The sequence below is a fragment of the Cryptomeria japonica genome, chromosome 1 (genome assembly GCF_030272615.1).
Source record: "Cryptomeria japonica chromosome 1, Sugi_1.0, whole genome shotgun sequence".
In the NCBI taxonomy this organism is placed as follows: Eukaryota; Viridiplantae; Streptophyta; class Pinopsida; order Cupressales; family Cupressaceae; genus Cryptomeria; species Cryptomeria japonica.
In genome coordinates, this window is record NC_081405.1 from 165,511,413 (window position 1) to 165,534,368 (window position 22,956).

A 22,956-nucleotide genomic window follows, 5' to 3' on the forward strand; every position below is an offset into this window, starting at 1 on the left:
GTGGATCCCCAAATATGGGGCATAGATACCTTGAAGTACAGAGAAGACCATGGAATGCTCAGTTTAACCGGGAAACTAATAGGGTGAAAATGGTGAGCTCATGAAAATAGCCACTTTAATAGAGGTAGCAATGAAAGTGCAGAAAACTGAACAAAATGGCTCAAGAAACCATCTTGGAAAAGTAATCAAACGGATTGGTAGGAGCTTCAAACTGGAAATATAGCTCGTCTTTCATACTAGTAGTAGCTCGGAATAAACATTCTGACATGACATTCACCGGGGCAACTTTTACACATGTGCAAAGTGGTGCTCTGACTAGCTGTTGAAACAATGACTTATGCAAACAGTACAAACTACAAATGGATTGAGCTTGCCAAGCTGAACAAATGGATTTGTAAAGACTTGAAACTTGACATGTGGACTCACCTATATGCATACAATTCAATGCACTTTTAATTTCAACAGGATGATCAAGTGGTCATAAAATGCAAAGCCTCAAAGTAGGCCACTTAATAAAATTTGAATTTGCATAGAACAACTTTCAGTCCACCCCTTGAAATGGGTACTTGATAAACTGATCTAAACTAAATTCCTGAAAATTGTAGAACACTGCATAGGCTAAATGAAAGGTGTAGGACACATTTCCCAACCCTTACCCCTTGATAATCAATTGGCTCCATTTTACCCTTCTTCAAAATAGGCCTATCAGGTTGACTCATTAGGTGGTCCTTTGAAAGTGCAGATGCAAAATTTTGAAATGGGCCTCTCAAATTCCTCAAATTTTTATGAGTCCCAATAGTGGCTCTGATTGGGGATGGCCAATTGCAAGATCAACACAAGAATTCAAAATCTTTGGTTACACAGATCACTTCTCTTCTTCTCAAAAACAGGGGCTCCTTATTCTACTCGAACAATAGGGTACTTTATTGAAAACCACACAACAGAAAACAAAGCAACTATACAATATGTACAAACATACTTACAACTGATTATAACCTTGCTCCACAAAATATTTGTACTTGCCTCTCTCAAAAAATTGATTCTCATCACCTGATATCATGATCCAAACAAAGGCACCCTTTAACAACAACTGAGCATAATCCTTATAATCAACCCTTTTCATCTCATTACTACAACAGCTGGTGTGCACACCTTTTGCCTGATTTTGAACTTCATAGCCACACATTACTTCAATAAAAGTAAAATCATGAGATAAATCACTATAAAGGCCTTCCCACAAGGTGCCATACATTTCACTATCCCAATCAACTCTATCCTTTGCAAGGGCATCATCATGCTTAATTTCAAAAATAAAACATTCATTTTCACCATTGTAATTCTTATCAGCACATGCCTTGTTATCATTTAAATTCATAGAATGAGGGACATTAATAACCGATTGATACAAACAAGGAACATAAACATTTTGGTCCAGATGTGATACTTCACTATGCTGATCACACTTTATATTATCCTTGTTCATCAAACTCAATACATCAGCATTCTCAATATCCCAACCATGGAAAAGAATGCATACTTCTGGCTAAAGCAAATCCTCAGCTAGATCTTTCTCATTCAAACTTACATCCACCTAAAAAACTTCCATTTGTGGTCTGAAATAATCATCACACAACCCATGCCTCTTGTCTTCATCATCAAGTAACTTTTCACAACACATTCTACTGTTGTTGGCAACTTCATCAGCATCAAGAATTTGTTCAACACAAGGAGAAACTTCAGCATTTTCATCAATGACATCAACACTCTGAACATTTATATCAAAGGCAAAGAACTCCATATCCGGTTCAAGCATACCATCAACATTCACATCCTCTTCATAGTATGTCAAACTTTGAAAACATTCAAATATAGGTTCATTTATATCTGAAAATGAAACATTATCTGCACTTTCACATATGTATTTGTCTTCAAAAATACTTTCATTTTCAGGATCATGACTAAGATATATAACTTTGTCTCCTCTTATATCATCTTCACAAGATGAATAATAAGAATTCTCATAGGTATTCTCAGCCACATGACTGGCATTCATTTGTTGATCATAAGAAAATGAATGACTTGTGTCATTATCACCCTCACTTGCATAATCAACAACACTTGGTGATACTTCAGTATTTGGTACTTCAACATCAAATACATTAGCAGCATGTAAAGACTGATGGCCATCATCATCATCATTGTTTTTATTATCATTATCCTTGGGAGATGCATGATTAACTTCATAATTTGTAGCCACATAATCAACATAACCAGCATACAAATGTAATGGTGCATATCCTATATATATATATATATATATATATATATAACAGCATTGTCACAAAATTTCTCACTGATTATTCCATCACTACTGTAAGAGACAACCAACATTGACAACGAAGGTTCTTGACTCTCATTTACATTTGAATCACATATATTAGCAAGACCATTTTGAACAGCAAAGCTTGACACACCTTGACAAAGAATGTTTTGTTTGGCTTCACATTTACTTTCACCATTGAAGATGTTTTGACAAGAAGCAGCAGCAGACGAAAATTTCTTTGAGATCCCACATTTTAAATTGTTTTCAATGTCCCTAGCTGTGTTAAAGGCTTCATGCAAAGTTTTGGGCTCCTTGTCTCTTAATAAGAAACATATCTTCTCATCAAAAGCACTCATATAAATCTCCAAGCATGCTCCATCACTATACTTATACTTGCTGGAAATTTTAGACAATGTTTGTAAAAACCTGATATTAAATGTCGGTACCAATTCATCTTCCCTGATTTGTATGTACATGAATCCTCTCAGCATATCATAATCACTCACCTTTTCAGCAAATTGGGCCATAAAGTCAGTTGTTAATTCATCCCATGAGGAAATATAATTTGCTAGCAAAAAAGAGAACCAATCTCTTGCATCCTCTTTCAGTGACTAGACAAATAATTTCATGCACACATCTTCTTGACAAACTTCAAAATCTCCCATCAAGTCTGAAAATCTTTTCAAATGTAAATGTTCTAATTCTGATTTCTTCCCACTAAATATTGGCAAATGCTTTCTAATTTCTGTGGGTATAGGATTTGGGTAACCCGGAATATCTTTGAAATTCAGAGCAGCATAATAGTTCATTTTAAAACTTCTCTTATAACATGGATGTGACATTTCACTAGGCATGGCTATATGTGGAAGTGTACAAGGCTGAAAAACTTCACTACACATTTCTACTTACTCCCATAAACAATTGTACAACCTTGTATAGAATAATGAAACACTTCAAGCACATATCATCATTCAGATCTATTCATAACATTGTTTGCCATAAAGTTTCTCCAAATTTGCATACTACAACGAAACATATATGCTGGAAACTTTAGCAAAATAGATATGCAAATAAATTTGTAATTCCTCTTTTTCCCTCTTTACTAGTGTTGTTCACTTAATGGGAAAACTATTTTACTCATTCGAATATTTAGAAGAAATTGTCCACTCAGAAAAGTGCAATAAGGTGCAAACAACAACCCTAACCTTAGGTGCTCTAAAGGAGACTTCACAAACACATCAAATCTGGTCTAGGGAAGCCGCCAGTGGACACATGGCATCTCTATAAGGTGTATAACAATCCCCCAAAGGGATTTTGCATGACAATGCTCCAGTGCAAAAATACGAGCTCACCAACTGAGCTACTCGGGCCTATTTTAAAAGGTGATTTTGAATGCAATCTACAAAATTTTGAGCCTGGGTCCTCAAAAATTAGACAAAATTTTTGAAGTCCCAACACTCCTTAGGTTTGACTAAATTTTTCATGTTCAAGAATTTTTGTGGCTTGAATCTGGAGACTCTCATAAAAAGGGGTGTTTCAAACCCTTATGAAACGCTAGATATTACTCATGTATGGTGTCTTGTAGTGCTCTTCTTCAAGTATGGTAGTTTACCACGCATTTTGAGAAAGGATTAGTATCCATCACTCAATCAAAACATGTTCATTAAATGACCTTAGAGGAGATTACAAATATGTTTTGCATGTTTGATGGTTTACTCATATTGGAGACAATAAATGTTAAGGTAAAATTGAGATAGTTTCAATTTATTAACATGTAGATAGATTAAATTGATACAAAAGTAGATGAAGAAATGTTTCTATGAAACTAATTCAAAAAAACCCATTGATTAAGTGATCAAAGAAAGAAAAGTAAAAATAAAAATAAAATTCTATCATCATAACTCTATCTAGCTATTTCAAAAGCTTTGTGTTGTCTTGTCTAAAATTAGGCCAAGTAAATTAGGACTTAATGGAATGATGGTGGTTAAGATTAAAAAACCTTTCTTGTGATGCATGTAACCATGATTCTCTATCTCCTCGATTGATGCCACTTTTGTCTTGTCTATGAATTTGTTTTATCACTCCCACCTAAGGTGGGTAGGAATAATTTGTAGTGCCAAACTAGAATGCCCCCCACTTAGAAGATAAAGTGATGTAAAATCACCACACCATTTAGAGCATGTTAAAAGAAATATATTGACACAAAATTCTTGAAAACACCTTTTCACTCAATAACATTATTGGAAGCATAAATGTTTGTAATACTTTATTCAAAAAAAAACTATTAATTAACTAATATAATATTTTTAACAAATATATCTATATATCATCTCATAAAATGTGCAAGCTATCCATAAAAAGGAATAAAAATAGCATGCCATATCTCAAAATCATACAAACAAGAGTAAACCTCCAAAAGAGAGTAGAAATGTAAGTTGAAATCTCATTGAATAAGAGCCACAGATTGGGGGTATCCATTCCACTAAAGTTACTTGGGTTTGATCTAACATCATCCTTTATTATTGCACCTCCACAAAATTTGAAATTGGATAAATGACATAAACAAAAAAAATACTATCGCCCTCACTAGGGGAAGAGCACCTGCCCATGTTCCAATATCTGTGCACCCCTTGTGCACCCAACCTCCTAGTTACTAACTTTAAAGAAACAAAAAAAATGACAACTAAAATCTAATAGCCACTCACTTTTTAGCTTTTTTGCTTCATAATTGGCCCTTGTGCACAACTAGTGGAGCATTGTGCATAACTATTGAGTCATTTATGAATAAGTATTGGCAATTTTAAGTGCATGGTTATTGGGGCATCATTAAGTGGTATCAGGCGACACTTTGAAATGTGTACTTTTTGACCCTTGCATGCACAACGGATCCTATAGTGTGCATCGTTACAACCAAGAAGCAAAAACAATAGCTATAAGCAATTAAACTGCATATAAAGACAACAACAAAAATCATCAAAATCTGATGTATCATTTAGAATCTATGAATACACGAAATTAGCTATAAGAACTACTGATACGCTTTCCCTAATTATACTTAACTAATTAAACTAAACTCTCTATTAACATGTGAAAATAAATAAATCCAAATCGGACGAAGTCTATGGCACCAATCCTCTAAAACCTCATTGTTCGCTTTATTGTTCAGATAATTGAGGATGTGATTTCTTATCTTGTTTGAAATGATATCGCTTTGTCCTGTCCTAACGATACATGAGCGAAGAGATCTTATCTCTCTGGTCGCTTCTTGCAACGGGCATGCGCTGCCTGCTTCTGCGTTGAAATGCCTACTTGAAGTTCCTTTGTGATTCACATTTGATCCCTCATCAGACAGCTACGTCACTGACTGATGATCAGCATTAGGATAAACCATCCTTGTCAGCAATGCGGGGGAGTGTCTGATCTGCTGGAGGAAAAGTGCAAAGCAAATTTCTGTTGTTGGGGATGGGAGCAACAATGCATTTATGTGTTGGAGGCTGTGTAGGAGGAACCCGGTCTCCATGTTTATATACTGGCTTTTCTCGCAGGGACAGAACAACTATATCCAGTAGGCCTCTTTTCACTTGTGCTCATTTATCTCGTTTATTTCTATGTACTGCTAGAAATGGGTATCCATATATGTATAAATGTTATAAGAAAAAACACAAACCATGGAATTGCGTTTATCCTGCAAATGGGAGAGCACAAATTAGTCCTCCAAAGAGGGCAATTCTTTGCAAAGGCTTAGATGGAGGCGAGAGCAGCTCAGGGATTGTAACAGCAGGGGTGACCTTGAAGGGAGAGGGTTATAGTCAATACTCTGAGAATGGACATTTGGGTAGTGAGTTGAATGATGAAATAAGGGATGCAGGAGATAGAGAAGAATACGAAGAAGAAGAAGAGGCATTTGGGGAAGTTAACAAGATAATTGGGAGCAGGGCTGTAGGGGAATCCATGCAGTATTTGATAGAGTGGAAGGATGGGCATAGGCCCACATGGGTTCCCTCTGAAAATATTGCAAGGGATGTCGTAGAAGAATATGATGGTCCATGGTGGACAGCTGTGAAGAAAGCAGATGAGGATAAACTTAAAGAGCTTTTGGAAGATGTGGAGAGGGATGTAGACTGTATAGATGAGAATGGAAGAACAGCATTATTGTTTGTAGCTGGATTGGGATCTGAGAACTGTATTAGATTATTGGCCAAGTCTGGTGCAGACCTTGATAAGCAAGACAGAGAAGGATTCACTGCCTTGCATATAGCTTCTGGATACATGAAACAAGGGGCAGTAAGGGTTCTTGTGGAACTCGGTGCTGATTTGGAAATAGAAGATTCTAGGGGTAGGACTCCAATGGCACTTGTCCAAGATTTACTGGCAAGCACTTCACCGGCCAATCCTCTTCAGTTTGCCAGACGGTTGGCATTAGAAGGTGTCATAAAGGAACTAGAGAATGCAGTTTTTGAATATGTGGAGGTTGAGCAAATTCTTGACAAGCGCACGGGGGCAGGGGGAACAGTAGAGTATTTGGTGAAATGGAAGGATAATTCCTCTGAAGAGTGGTTGCCTGCAGAATCCATAGGGGAAGACCTGGTGCAGGACTATGAGGCAGGGTTGGAATATGGAATAGCTGAGAAGATTTTGGAGAAGAGAGAAGAGAATGGAGTGTCAGAGTATTTGATTAAATGGACAGACATAGATGTGCCCACATGGGAGCCTCTAGAAAATGTTGCTCCAGAACTTGTTGCAGATTTTGAGAATGTCTCAGTAAAGGAGGTGGAGGACAGACTAGAAAAAGCTGAAATTGATCCCTCTTGACAAGTTTGGGTATGAAGTTTAATGCTTTTTCCTAAAATATAAGTGATAGTCGCCATTCTCCTTCTCTGCCAGGTAGACTGTGTAGTTAATTTGTCCACAAACTTGTTGTATAAGCATCAATCTGGATAAATATATGAAAAGAAAGCTTGGCATATTCTTGCATAGATATACCTTCCAGGTAAATTAGGATTAGAAAAACATGCTTGATTGATTCCTTTCTAGCAATTAAAGATAAATCATATAAATGAGCATTTTAGTTTACTGTACCGTTTATTTTCTACCTTGCCTGCACATGTAAACCAGAGACTGATACGTAGCAATAGAGAAGTGTTTTCTTGTCTGAGACTTTTTTCAGGTCCTGCAATACTACTCGTCAATGGCTTGAGCTTACAGCAGCTTTAGGGGAATATATTCATTTCTGGTCCAAGAATGTTTAGATGGCAAATCATTCAGTTAGTCTCTCTGCTTGGTCTCAACCCTCAATGTACTAGTTTCAAATCGTATAATACTGGAGATCATTCTTTATTGAATTTCAAGTTTTGAGTTTCCACCAGTTGAAGTCCATACTAAAACAGTTTCCATTATGTTTCCGTATTATATTGAATTCTATATTAGTGACTTGTAATATGTCAAGATGATTTCAATGCTGAACATTTATCCTCTACTCCCATTTCCAGGATGAAATTTATGAATCTATGTTTCAGTACAAGTGAATCTTGTGCTTTCTTTTCTTATGCTACCTTTGCATTTCTTGGTGCAGCAAACTGGCATGAACACTTTTTGTAAACCCTCTCTGTAACAGACATGAACATTCCATGTAAACCTCTCTGTAGGCTATCTAGAGGTGGACTAATGGGCTTTGACAATAGAATGCCCTATATCACAGGATTACGATTCAGTCAATACCTTTAAGTCCATAAATCTTACCCTGTCAAAATCCAAATGAAACATTGTTCAAAAACTTAGGACTAATGCTGCAGTGAAGCAAATTGAGTTTTCATTGCATGCCATGTAATATGCAGCATTCCACAGGTACACATCCCTGGAGCCTGGGTGATTTCCTTGACGTCCTGAATGTTCCAGGGTCTTGGGGACTTTGGAGGAGATATGCCTTTTTCCCAGACTCTACAGCCAGATATATTTGGTATATTAAAAAAGATTTACTTTTATGGAAAATAATGCTTAAAACCCTAAAAATGTTTAAGAGGGGGATTGACATTGCAAATTTAGCACTTGTATTTACTTTTTAAAAATTTTACTACTTTTAGTTTGTTTTGAACTTTTAGGTTTTTAATAGCCATTCCCTCAATATCCCAATTTTTTTTGAAAATTTTAGCTATTCCTGTAACTGCATCCCCATATCCCCTGTCCCAAAAACTTGGATAGAAACTCGTACTAATTTATCCTTGTGACTCATATTTTGTAAACAAAAATGTTCTGTTTCCTATGTAACATATTATACGATTCCACTTCCTGGCTCAACTGCCTTATGCCATTCTTTTGAATAAAACTGTTTTGTTCCACCATTACAAACTGTGAGTTCATATTAGGATTGTGAATTATTTGGGAATAGGATTTTCATAGTTTATTGGATGGAGAGCAAAATGGAATTTGTGAGAAATCCTGAACATCTTCTATTCACATACTTTTGTGGAGAATGGAGATAATAGGGTTCTTATCGTGGATGTGCTTTTCCTCGCTGTTTCATTGTTATGGATGACAATCCATAAACATCTAAACCAACAACGCCTCCACATAATTAAATCCCAAACTATGCATGATCATTTTTTATACCACCTCAAACAAAAGAAGAGTATAATGTAAGTTATCAATAAAATAAATTGTGACATGAAAACAATATTACTGCTTTAGAAAGAAGTTGGGTTTTGATGCAAGTCTATGCCCATATGTATTCATGGATTTATCCCTTCAAATAGATGTCAAATTGGATTCCATAATGACAAATCAAGCTAAAACCAGTGTTTAAGAGCAGCAAGGCTTGTCTCTTTTTTGGGGCTATGTGGTACAAGAACAAAACATGATAACCATGATGAGTCTTCTACTTCTGATTCATACAGTATGTAGCCCAATTGCAATCTCATGCTATTAGCAAGGATGTGCAAAGCCAAACTAACTTTTAGAGAAGAGAACTGCTTTGGTGGAGGGAGCGTTTGCCTTTTCTTTCAGATTTTGCATTCCACAATACTAGATATCCTTATTATTCAGCTATGGTTTATGACATAGTTACTTGCATTCCTAATTTTAATAAAACCCTGGTTCTTAGCCTTTTTCGACATGGTGGGACTTTCAATGGTGACATAAAGGATGTAAACACATTATGTATTGTGTCTCTTAAGCAAATTTAGATATACCACAATGCCTAATGGATGAACAATTCACCAAAAGTATCATCGAAATAATTCTTATTATAAGGTTACCTTATTTCAAACTCATTTGATGCATTACTCAAGGCGAAAAAATGGCCTCACTATTGTGGTGTAGCAATACCCAATTGTTCTTTTGATCCCTCGTATAGCAATCTCTAAACCTCATTATAATCCACTCAACAAAAATTGAACTGGTGAGATCAATTGTGCACAATGCGAAGTACAAGCCCATATATATATGTATGCAGAAAACAATGACCCTTCTCTGCTTGATATTGCGTGCTTCGCCACATAATCATCTCTTTGCAACCTTTGTGTACGTATATAAACTCAATTTGAAGAAAAAGTTAACCTAGAATTGGACAGAATAAACAGCAGCAAAAAATCATGCCATTCAAGTTGTCTTCCAATTGATGAAGTTTTAGAGATAGTTTCCTTGGAGGTGATAACAGGCTACTGGTGATAGCCCAATTGATTCTGAACAAGATAAAAATACAAATGCACTAGAGGAAGAGCATCAGTAGTCATTATAGTTCCAATAACCATTCACTTCTTGTGCATCCAACCCCCCAATTACTAAATTTAAAGAAATCCAAAAAATTATAGCTAAAAGTTCATTAATCAATTTCACATGTACCAATAGCCACCTACTTTTTAGCTTTTTTGAACCATAATTGGTCCATTTTTGCACGACTATCAGAGCATTTGTGCATAAGTATTGGCAATTTTAAGTGTATAGTTATTGGGGCATCTTTAAGTAGGTATTGGGCGACACTTTGAAATGTGTACTTTTTGACCCTTGCATGCAAAATGGATCCTATAGCACATTCCGTTACTACCCAGAAGCCAAAACAATAGCTATAAGGAGTTAAGTCGGATACAAAAACAACAAAAGAAAATTTCTCAAAACTCGATGTACCATTTAGAATCTGTAGGTATGCAAAATTAGCTATAATGACTACTAGTACGCTTCCCCTCTATCTAATGAAGACATAGATAAAGCTTAGAAAATTCTTCAAGTTGTGTATTGGGACATAGGATAGATTTTAGATTTCTTTGGGATATCATTAACAACAAAGGGGAATATAAGCTTTATTGAGTTTTCATTCAGTTAGGCATTATCTTTATTCAACTTTTATATTGAAAAACTTTTTATAATATCCCCTATAGTAATTGAAGGCATATCTAAGTGCTTGCTGAGGATTTATCTTGAAATACCACATCACCATGATAATGCCAAGACTCTTTTTAGGTCTGATATAACAATCTTGTCAATATTGTTGTCTTTGTTTTTGGATTTCAACTGCATAATTTTTTTTGCATCAACGTTTCGGATCATACTCAATGATCCATCATCAGGATGAGAGAGTTGTAGGATGAGAATGAGTGAAATTGCAGACCAAGAAGGGATAAATAGGGTTAGGGAAAGGGAAGCAAGGACAATTTTTTTTTAAAATAGCACAAAACAAAAATAGAACCAAATATCACAATATAATAATAAATAAAGAATAAAAAATAAAATAAGAGACAAAGGAAAAGGAAGAAGAATTGAAGGAGAAGGGAGCCAATAAATAAATAGAAAATTAAATTAAATAAAATTAAAAAATAAATAAGTCAAAATAAAAAATAAGAATGAAGGGAAACAAAAATAATAAGAGGACAAAAATTAAACAAATAAAAAACCACATGAAAGAAAACAAAAACAAGCAAATGAACAAATGTAACTAAAAAGTCTATATGTATGTATGTATGTATGTATGTATATGTATATACATAAAAGAACATGAATAAAATAAAAGAATACAAAAAAACAAATTAACGAAATATTAAAATCAAAAACAAAAACAAAAGAAATTTACTTTATATATATATATATATATAAACAAGAAAAACAAAAAAACAAACAAAGAGAGGGAAGGGAGGGAGCAAGAGAGAAGGGAGGGGGATAAAAGACAAAAAGAAAACCTAGGGGATGCAAAGGAGAGGAGACTACAAAAGAGGAAAGAAAAGTGAAACAAAGAGGGGGTTCTTATATATATATATATATAATCAAGAAAAACAAAAAACCAAACAAAGAGAGGGAAGGAAGGGAGCAAGAGAGAAGGGAGGATGATAAAAGGCAAAAAGAAAACCTAGGGGATGCAAAGGAGAAGAGACTACAAAAGAGGAAAGAAAAGCGAAACAAAGAGGGGGCTCTTACAAGGTATCTTTCTGAATTTTAAGCACTACTCCCATTTTTATTGTTTATACTTACATGGTACAAAAAAAATTGTGGCTTGTATTATTTATTATTTTTAATATGTCTTCTTCCTAAGTGTGCTTTATTCATGAAGTTCCTAAAGCTTGATGTTAAGGTTAATGCTTCTGGATGCAATTGTAATTAAATTCTTTTTAAGCATGCATCTGAACAAACACACCATATTATCGAAAAAATGATCAATTGCATAAAATAATAACTATTCTCTAGTAAATAGTTGTAAGTAAGAAGGGCCATTGATATATTTGAGCTGCATAAGTAGATTTAATATTTACTGTAGAGTTTTGAAGAGCTTTGAATCAGATTGTCAATATTTTATACTAAAGACTTAAATTGGTTATATGCAGAGATCTGTAGAGAAGAAAGATATAGAATGTGATCTTAAAAAGTAAGGATCTAGGTTTCTACATCAAATTGATTTTTGACTATGATTTTTTTTAGTTTGTGCTATTTAAAGGTTAAATAATAAATGACTGTTTTGATTGTTTTGTTTTTGTTTAAAAAAATATTTTGTATGTTTTCTTTAAAAGATTGTGAAGTTTTCACTAAGATTTTAACCAAGTCTTCGTTGAGGTGGAAAGGTTGTCTTGAGTGTCAACTTAACTTCATTTTGTTATATTCAATCCTTCACATGTTAGAGCCTATTTGCTATGTTCAATTCTCAAATCCTAGGGTTGTCTCCAAGCATGCCTCACCCATTCGCAAATTACCACATTCTATGTGTTCCCTAATGGTAAGCCCCCTACTATTTGTAGGCTTCACTCAACCCTATTACCTATCTTCTGTGGTGGGGATCTAGTTGATCGATTGCCCGCACAATATTCATCCACTTCACTTTCATATACCTTATTTTTGGTTGTTTCCACGTCAACACCTTGTTCCACCTTCTTGGTTAAGCCATTATTGTTGCCATTGATGAGATCACATCCTCATTTCGATGGTTATGTCTCTTCTTGGTACTTTCCAGTAAGCCTATTCTAGGGCCTATAGACAGTATGGCCCCTAATAATCTCTCTCAATTAGTGGGTAATCAAAACCATACCTAGCCACTTAATTTCACCTAATAGATAGAAGTGTTAGGATAACTGGTGAAAAACTGAGAGCAAGGGGGGGGGGGGGGGGGGTGAATCAGTTGTTAATAGATTATATCATTTAATCCACTTAATAACCTTAAACAAGATTAAGTACTCGTAAAGCAGAAACAAATGCAGGTAGGAACAGATACCGGTAAACAATACAACTTAATAATAAAGCAGATAATCAACACAATGCAACCATACCACATAACACCATGATTTGTACATGGAAAACCCGAAAAGGGAAAATCCACGGTGGAAAGCCTACCCACAGTCAGATGATACTTCTGCAGAAAGTATGTGATACAATGAGGGGCCTGCACATGCAGGAAGGCACACTGCCTAGAGCATACTGCTCATTACAAAAGAGTCTCACTGACTACAGAGAGGTTAATACCACCTCAAGATAAATGGACAACAATCCAGAATAATGAACTACCAGAGATAACATCTACCATGTCTGATTACAGTCCCAGTTAAGCTCAATACTAGAGGCCTTTGACCTCTTCCTTAATCCCAGTTCGATCACCTATGATCGACCAAATCTCCTTCGCATATGATGTTGCATTCCAAGACCACGACACATAATCCCCATTTCCATACCATGATCTACAATGAGAACTTACATCATTTTATACCAACCCTAAGGCCTAAACCATATTACAATAAGATCATTACATAAATCCATATTACAATGATATGCCATGTCGTCTTAAGACCAAAACAACAATAACCAATCCATAGAACATCCTGAAACATCCTGGTAACGTGTAGAGTACACGTTAACATGATACCGGTCCATAACCTAGATAGATATCGGACCTATTCTGAGTCCATCACGCCAAAGCAATGTCTTGAAGCAATGGAAGCACGATAAAAAAACATCTTCAACATCCTGAAATCCATCTAGAAGCTACACCAACACCACTTATGCATCTTGTCAATATTTCTTAGTGAAAGCTTTGGCGATTAAACCTTAAACTAATGTCGGTAAGGGTTTACAAGAGTGTATGATAGCACCTGATTAACAAGTCAATACCAACTGACCAAAACATGCTCCAGGAACATGTAACACATAAAATTAAACATACTCCATTGATCCAAACATGTCAGAAGTGTCCAACAGATAGTCTCTTATGTCGGTAACACTAGATCTTCTACCGGTAACCAAAATTTGTCTATCGATAACCAACCATAATAGCTAGTGTTGACATCAATGACAAAACATCAATGCAACACATAATCAATTCATCCATAATGCCAACAATCTCCCCCTTTGGCATTGATGGCAACACTAGATGTGGAAAACATCTAAGTACCCAAAAAGTGCCAAACAAGTCTCCCCTTGTCGAAGACAACCAACAATCTCCTGGATATCAATAACTCTCCCCCTGTGAATGATATCTCTGTAAAGTTCTGAATTTATTTTTCACATCAATATCTCTCCCCCTTTGACATCAATGCTAGAAATCTAACACAAATATCAAAGCAATAATGTAATTCCTTAAATCTCAAAGCTGACTACTCCCCCTGAGTAGTAGCACCACACATCAGTGCCAGAATGAATAATATCTCTGATAATGCGTGTCGGACTGATGACAAACTGCATCAATCAAGTCTTTGTCGGAGGGGCAAAAACCCCTAACTTGTCTCTCAAATACTCAAATGATTACTTAGACAACGGTTTAGTGAATATATCTGCAATCTGTTCTTTAGTGTTCACATAAACCAATTTGACTTCCTTTCCTTCTACCCTGTCCTTCAGAAAGTTATACTTTATTGATATATGCTTAGTCTTAGAGTGAAATACCAAATTCTTAGACATGTCAATAGTTGCAGAGTTATCACAGTAGATAACTACCGGTTCACTACAATTTACCTTGATATCCTTCAACATTTGCTTCGTTCACAAGACTTGAGTGCAATTAGTTGCTGCTGCAACATACTCAGCTTCTGCAGTAGATAAAGAAATGCATGACCGTTTTTTGCTGATCCATGAAACCAGTTTCTTTCCAAGAAGGAAAGCTCCACCAGAAGTACTCTTCATGTCATCAGTATCTCCTGCCCAATCTGAGTCAGTATATGCACATAAAGTGAAATCATCATTTTTAGAATACCATAAGCCATATTCTGTTGTTCCTTGCAAATACCAGAATATCCTCTTTACTGCACATTCATGATTTTATTTAGGATTACTTTGATATCTTGAAACGATACTTACTGCATTCATAATATTTGGTCTAGTTTGAGTTAAATATAACAGACCACCAATCATAGACTTATACCTTGTCAGATTTACGGTGTAGAAGTATCCTTGATAGATAATCACTTGTCACCATAGGAGTACTTACCGGTTTTGAATTATCCATACCAAACTTCTTCAACAATTCCCTCAGATACTTAGTTTGACAGATAAAAATGCCATTGTCAGTTTGAGTAATCTGCAAACCTAAGAAAAATTCACCTATCATGGACATTTCAAATTCATTCTTCATGTTGTTAGCAAATTCCATGCACAATTTATCTTCTCCTCCAAAAATGATATCATCAACAAATACTTCAATAATCAGAATATCATCATTAGTGATCTTATAATATAAATTACTACCAACACTGCCTTTAGTAAAACCAAGCTTCAAAAGATATTTATCCAACCTTGCATACCAAGCTCTAGGAGCTTGTTTCAATCCATATAAAGCTTTCTTCAATCTGCAAACCATATCTTTATCATCTATCAGTGAAAATCCATCAAGTTGTTCAATGTATACTTCTTCCTTAAGTTCACCATTCAAACATGCACATTTAACATCCATTTGATAAACCTTATAGTTCTTATAAGCTACATAGGCAAGAAATAGTCTTACATCTTCAATTCTAGCTATAGGTGCAAATGTCTCACCATAATCAATTCCTTCCATTTGAGAATATCCTTTACAAACCAATCTATCCTTGTTTCTTACAACTTGACCATCCTCATTCAGTTTATTCCTAAAAACCCATTTAGTTCCAATAACATTCTTATTTTTAGGTCGAGGAACTAAAGTCCAAGTTTCATTCTTCTCTATCTAATATAATTCATCTTCCATATCTTTTAACCAATGTTTATCTTTACAAGCTTCAATAACAGATGTCGGTTCAATTTGAGAAATAAGACATACCTCTTCATTTGTCAGTCTTCTTCTTTTCGTAACTCCCTTGTTCCTATCTCCAATGATTTGATCTTCAGAATGATTTAATCTTACATACCTTGGTGTCTTCTGAACTTCAGGTTCACTGCTCTAATCATCAGTCACAGTTGATTTTTCTGATTGTGTCAGTGTAACTATCTCAGTTTCCTATACCGGTTGAGGCATTGTCAGTTCCCTGTCATATGATATAGATTGATTTATGTATTGCTCCTCCACTTTCACATTAGCACTCTCCACAATTTTCTGTAATATTTTGTTATAACATCTATATGCTTTTCTTTGAATTGAATAACCAAGAAATATCCCTTCATCACATCTAGAATCAAACTTTCCAATTGAATCATCTCTTTTGATATAGCATTTACTTCCAAAAATTATGAAATATTTAACAGTAGGTGTATGTCCAAACCATAATTCATAAGGGGTCTTACCGGTTTCACCTTTGATGTGAACTTTGTTGAACGTGTAGACTATTGTACTCACTGCTTCTCTCCAGTAGATGTGAGGTAATTTGGCTCCCATCATCATAGATCTTGCTGCATCAGAAATGGTTATGTTTTTTCTTTCCACTACTCCATTCTGTTGAGGAGTCTGAGGTGCAGATAACTGTCTCCTAATTCCATTTGTCTCATAGTAATTGTTAAATTCATGAGAAGTGAATTCACCGCCTTGATCTGATCTTAGACATTTGATTTTCAATCCAGTTTCCATTTCAACCTTTGCTTTAAAGATCTCAAATTTCTCAAAGGCTTCAGACTTCTCCCTTAGAAAAGTCACTCACATCATCCTAGAATGGTTATCAATAATCAACATGAAATACCTATCACCTTGAAAGCTTCTAGTCCTTGGTGGACCACATAAGTCAGTGTGAATCAAATCAAGTACATCATTATATTTATCATGTATGCTCTTAAAAGAAGTTCTAACTTGCTTTCCCAATTGACATTCCTTACATACCGGATTATGAGGCTTCATAATCTTAGGTATATCTCTAAGTGTCTTAGTTGAAGTGATCTTAACAATACAATCAAAATTAACATGACACAACCTCTTATGCCATAACCAACTCTCATCAACATGAGCAATCAAACATGTCTTATACCAGTGTTCAAGTGAAAGATATTACCTTCGGTCTGAATACCGGTTGCTATCTCCAAATCAGTCTTGTTAATGATTTTGCATTTTATATATTTAAACTGAAGTTGGAAACCCTTGTCCACCAATTGACCAACACTCAAAAGATTATGCTTTAAACCTTCTACATAATAGACATTATCAATATTATGCTTGCCATCTAGAGAAATAATACCTCTACCTTTGATCATACATGCTTTGTCATCTCCAAATCTGACTTGACTGCCATTGTATTCTTACAGGGACAAAAATATTCTTTTATCTCCAATCATATGATGTGAACATCCACTATCAATTACCCATTCATCCTTATCTTCAACTTTTGCTGCCAAGACCTTTTCTTCATTCATGATAGTCAGTTCCGATTCATCTTCCGTTAAAGCATAGAACACCCATTCCTTTCCATTGCCAGATCCACTAGCAGAGTTTTCTGTCGGTTCATCCCCAGAGTCATCACTTACTCCTTCCTCATCCGCTATGTAGCATTGTTTACTTTTCTTGAATCTATATATGTTCAGGTTAGGCTTAAATGATTTGTTAACTCTTTCCTCAAATCTTGCATTCCTTTCAGGACATCTAGATGCAAAATGACCAATCTTATTACATGCAAAACATTTAAAAGGTGCTTTTCCTTCATACTTACTTCCTGTCGGTCCTATAGGTACTCTTATAGCAAATAAGGCTTCAAGTTACTCAAATTTTTCATCTTCTTTCTTCATGTCTTCCAATTTTTTTGCATATAGGACTTTCTAATCACTTTTGCCGGTAGATGATGATGATCATGCATGAAAAGCAGGTTCAGACTCTACAACTCTAGAATATCCAAATTCTTCAAGCTCAAAAGTAGATAATTTCCCAATCAAAATGTCTCTGTTAACTGAAGAGTTAGCCATTGTTCTCAGCTCATTAATTGCAGTTGTCTTCATCTTGTAGGCCGATGGAAGGGCTCTCAAGACTTTGGAAACTATTTCATCTTCACTCAGAAATCCTCCACAACATTCAATTCCCATAACAATCTCATTTACTCTTTCCATAAGCACAACAATTCTTTCATTATCTTCCATCTTCAAGTTTTCATATCTTACCCGGTAACCATCAAGTTTAGCAATTTTGACAGTAGGATCACCTTCATTCAGAGTTTGCAATTTATTCCACATAACCTTTACCAATGATTTATCAGTCAATCCCATGATTTGATGATCAGTAAGTGCACACAAGAAGGCTTCTCTAGCTCTGCAATCATTTTCAATATTCTTGTCCAAGTCTGCAGGAGCAGGATTGCCAGATGTCAGATCATAAGGTGTGTATCCTTTCTCAGTGATCTCCCAAATTTCCTTGCCAAGACATCTAAGATGAGTCTCCATTCGAATTTTCCATATCCCATAATTTGTTCCATCAAGCTTAGGGATTTCTCTTTTGAAAATAGTTGCCAGTGGATTTGAATTGTTAGCTGTCATAGGATCTACCTCAAGCGGTTAAGCTTTTGGAAAAGAGGACCAAAGCTCTAATACCAATTGTTAGGATAATCAGTGAACAACTGAGAGGAAGGGGGGGGGGGGCTGAATCAATTGTTAACAGATTATATCATTTAATCCACTTAATAACCTTAAACCAGATTAAGTATCGGTAAAGCAGAAACAAATGCCGGTAGGAACAAGACCGGTAAACAATACAACTTAATAATAAAATAGATAATCAACACAATGCAATCATACCACATAACATCATGATTTGTACGTGGAAAACCCAGAAAGGGGAAAACCACGGTGGGAAGCCTACCCACAAATAGATGATACTTTTGTAGAAAGTATGTGATACAATGAGGGGCCTGCACATGCAGGAAGGCACACTGCCTAGAGCATACTACTCAGTACAAAAGAGTTTCACTGACTACAGAGAGGTTATAACCACCTCAAGATAAATGGACAACAATCCAGAATAATGAACTGTCAGAGATAGCATCTACCATGCTTGATTACAGTCTCGATTAAGCTCAATACTGGAGGCCTTTGACCTCTTCCTTAATCCCAGTTCGATCACCTATGATTGACAAAATCTCCTCCACATATGATATTGCATTCCAAGACCACACCACATAATCTCCATTTCCATACCATGATCTACAATGAGATCTTACATCATTTTATACCAACCCTAACGCCTAAACCGATTAGGTCAGCCACCTAAAAGATATTTCAATAAGATCATTATATAAATCCATATTACAATGATATTCCATGTTGGATTAAGACCAAAACAACAATAACCAATCATAGAACATCCCGAAACATCCCAGTAACGTGTAGAGTACATGTTAACGTGATACCGGTCCATAACCTAGATAGGTACTATAAAGCGGAAAATCGCGATCGAACCCTAGTTGTTCTCCCCTCTTCCAACTCCGAGGAGAGAGAAGGGAGGTTCGCTAGGATTTGATGGTTTTCACTTAGGGGAGAGACTTTATATTCAAAAGAGGGGTTGAAACCCACAAGATCCAATCCCACGCAATGCAAGATTGGATGCTAAATGTGTTTCAAGGGTTAAGAAAGCAAGGCTACCCTCTTTTGTAAAGAATGTGCAGAGAAGAATTAAGCTAGGAATACATAGAAAGTGACAAAGATTCGCTTATAAACCGAGATAGGAATATAGTATGAAGCTGCGGACCTGGAATTAGCAGTAAAATGTCGATACGGCGCTGTCCTGCAAATTTGAGCAAAAGTTGTCGGGACGATGGCGCCCAGCGCCACGGTCCTCCAAAAAATCCGTCAAACGAAGGGGGATCGGTTCGTCTCTGCACAAGGATTCCAGATCTTCAATTTCAGCCGCGTACCTGCAACCTACACACAGAAAAGTGAAGACGATTGGGGGGTTAGGGATTAGGGGTTTGCCTTTAGGTCAAACCCCGGTTTTGGAATTAACCAAGAAATGAGCAAGAGTTGTAAATGTAAATGACTGTAAAATAAGTACTAATACCTTGTTCTAAGGATGTTTGTATCCTTATGTGCGAAGGTTTAGATGTTGTATGTTGTATGTTGTATGTTGTATGTAGTATGTGATCTCCTCTTCAATGGTTGAATCCTTGTCTTGAATGCAACACTTAGCCTTGAATGGAGACTTAGAAGGAATGCTTGAATGCTTGAATGCTTGAATGTTTGAATCTTGCTTTTGCCTTTTTTCCATCTACCCAAATGAGAGAGGAAAATGTAGTTTATATACTTGTCATTTAGGGCTGATAGACTGATTTTCCTAACCTTAGGCCGACCAGGAAATGTAATTTCCAAATTGCAAACAAAAAGACCTGAGCCCCTTAGGAGACCGGGCCCAAAATAGGACCCAGGGACCAGGGCGCTGGGCGCTCTGGTCCCACCTCCCGGGACAGCAGGGTGCAAGGAGGTTCAGGCCAGGGTGCTTGAAAAATGCAGTTTTCAGTGTCGCGAGCAAGTTTTGGGGTCTCCATTCAGGTTGCGTGTTGCGTCGCCATCGTGAAGACCGAAATGCAGTCGAAATTGCAAGTGTCGCAATTTTAGGACGCTACATTTAGCCCCCACTTTAGCGGGAGTATGTATGCTCATACTTCCGGTAAAGTACAAGGAAACAACATTGAAAGACTTTCACCACGTCAAGGAGGCAAGATACACCAAGCCCCCAGTGGACTAAGGATCTTACGACTTCGATTGACAAAGTAAAAGGGAAGATCACGAGGGAGAACCATGACTGTTAGTAGTAAGGTTCCCTCACTATGAGTCATGCAAGAAAGATATCAAAAATTTTCAAGGCAAAGCTAAATTTGCCAAGAAATTTCCAAGTATCTTGAAAAGATATGAACGGGATGTATGCCCCCCTACGTTAAAGCGATCGCACACGCCTCACCAGGGGTGATTGTTTTAACGTAGTGATACATATAAGAATGAGAAAGGAAAGGAGCACGTTATCGCAAGGATTTAGCCCCCAAGTGTGAGATAAACCCAAGGATAATAGACACAAAACACAAAGCACGAGGTGACTTCGCTTTCCTCGGGGTCAGTATGCTGTATGATAAGTCATGTACATATATCATATGTATGTATGCATAATTGTTCTTCATTCCCCAATCAAGGAAGGTCACCTAGAAGAAGGGAACACATGTGTCTTTTGAGTCAACATGAGAGAGACCAAGAGATCTCAATGCTTTGCATCGTCCTCAAGTAGACAACACCAAGGACAACAAATAGAAGAATGAGAATAACATATAGAAGAAGTAACAAAAGAGAGGGGGAGAGAATCTGCTATGCTAATGTAACTAGTCTAGCACGTCATCTACCCCCCGATCTTGCTGATCAATGTTTCGGGAAGGCAGGGAACACGCTAGAGGAGGAACATCCAACACAGCAGATGGAGCTATCACAAGATCCAAACAAGGGCTATGTTCATGTTCCGAGCCACATTGTTCTTGTCTAGGAGCTAGGATAAGTGCTTTAGAAAATTCATTAGATAAATGGTTATCAACATCAACAAGTTCATATTCACTATCAGAAGCAAGAGGAGTAACATTTTCATCATGCATAACATTTTCATCTATATCGTCATCAAGATTTAAAAAAATAGGATCTTTAACTCGCACAGGATCAAGATCATCATGCATCTTATGTTTAGGAGATTTAGGCTCAATGTCCGGCTGAGGAGAAAATGGAATAATGCTTGTTGAAGGTGTTTTTGGAGATTGTAAATTTGGAGAAGCGGCTGCTTGAGCCCTAAGACGACGTTTTCGTCGGCATTCACGTGCAGAACGATTACGTCTAGTCTTAGTAGGAAGTGGAGAAGACTGAGGAGGAGGAATGTTCTCATCCTTAGCACTTGGGTGTTTAGGTTGTGGTCTCTTAGGCTGGATAATAGGAGAAGGAGAAGGTCTCTTCTCTCTATAAAAAGAAGGAGGAGGAACTGCTCCATACAAAGGAGGAATATTTGGTTTAGGGAGAAGACCAAGTCCATCATGACGAGGAGGTATAGGTCTACTTTTAGAAGGTTTATTAGGCATAGACATAGTCACATCCATAGGGATGGGTTGGGAATCTTCTTGAGGAAAGACATTAGTTTTATCTTTCAAAGGAAGAACTTCCTTCTCAAGAATGATAGGCATGTCAAGCTTAGGTGTTCTAGGTTCACTTAGAGATAAGATCATATCTGTTTTCCACTTTTGATAAGATTTGAAAAGATGATCACTTCGCGGGGGAAGAGATTGGAATTGTTTAGGCCAAAAGTAATCAATAGGAACGCTAGAAGTTCTTTCAGCTGGTTTAAAGAGACTATGATTGACAGTAACAACTTCACCATTATAGGGAAATTTCAAACACTTGTGAATAGGAGAAGCAATAGCTTTCATGGAAGATAGCCAAGGATAGCCAAGCTTCACACGAAATTGTTCAGATGAAGGAATAATAGCAAAGTTCACATCAAGGGATTTGTTATGGACCTCAATAGGCAATGTAATAGAACCAATTGCGGGAGAAGAAAATGCATCAAATAATTTCACAATCACGTCTGTTTTGTCATAGATCACTTGATTCAATTGCAAAGTAAAAAGAAATTCTTCAGTAATAACATTAATCATGCACGAAGGATCAATAAGCACTCCACGGCAAGGCATATTCTTGACTTTTGCAACTATGTATAAAGGACCATCAGGTGCCCTAATGGTTTCACTAGAATCAAATGTGATGGAAGGTTCTTCAGGGATTTCTTGCTGCTCTACAAAGTTAATCACATTCGGGGTCATAGACACAAGACCATCAGATGAAAGAGA

At 36.4% G+C, this 22,956-nt stretch overlaps 1 protein-coding gene across 1 annotated transcript; it reads left to right on the forward strand.

Moving 5' to 3' along the window:
* The first annotated feature begins 5,496 nt into the window (after window positions 1-5,496).
* On the forward strand, window positions 5,497-7,297 carry LOC131065072 (signal recognition particle 43 kDa protein, chloroplastic). The gene has a single exon (XM_057999474.2). The coding sequence runs from the start codon at window positions 5,786-5,788 to the stop codon at window positions 7,133-7,135; it is 1,350 nt and encodes a 449-aa protein (XP_057855457.2). The 5' UTR covers window positions 5,497-5,785; the 3' UTR covers window positions 7,136-7,297.
* The last annotated feature ends 15,659 nt before the right edge of the window (window positions 7,298-22,956 follow it).

Bases quoted from the DNA above. Each gene is read 5' to 3' on its own strand.
- LOC131065072 (XM_057999474.2), top strand. From the start codon at position 5,786: ATGGGAGCAACAATGCATTTATGTGTTGGAGGCTGTGTAGGAGGAACC.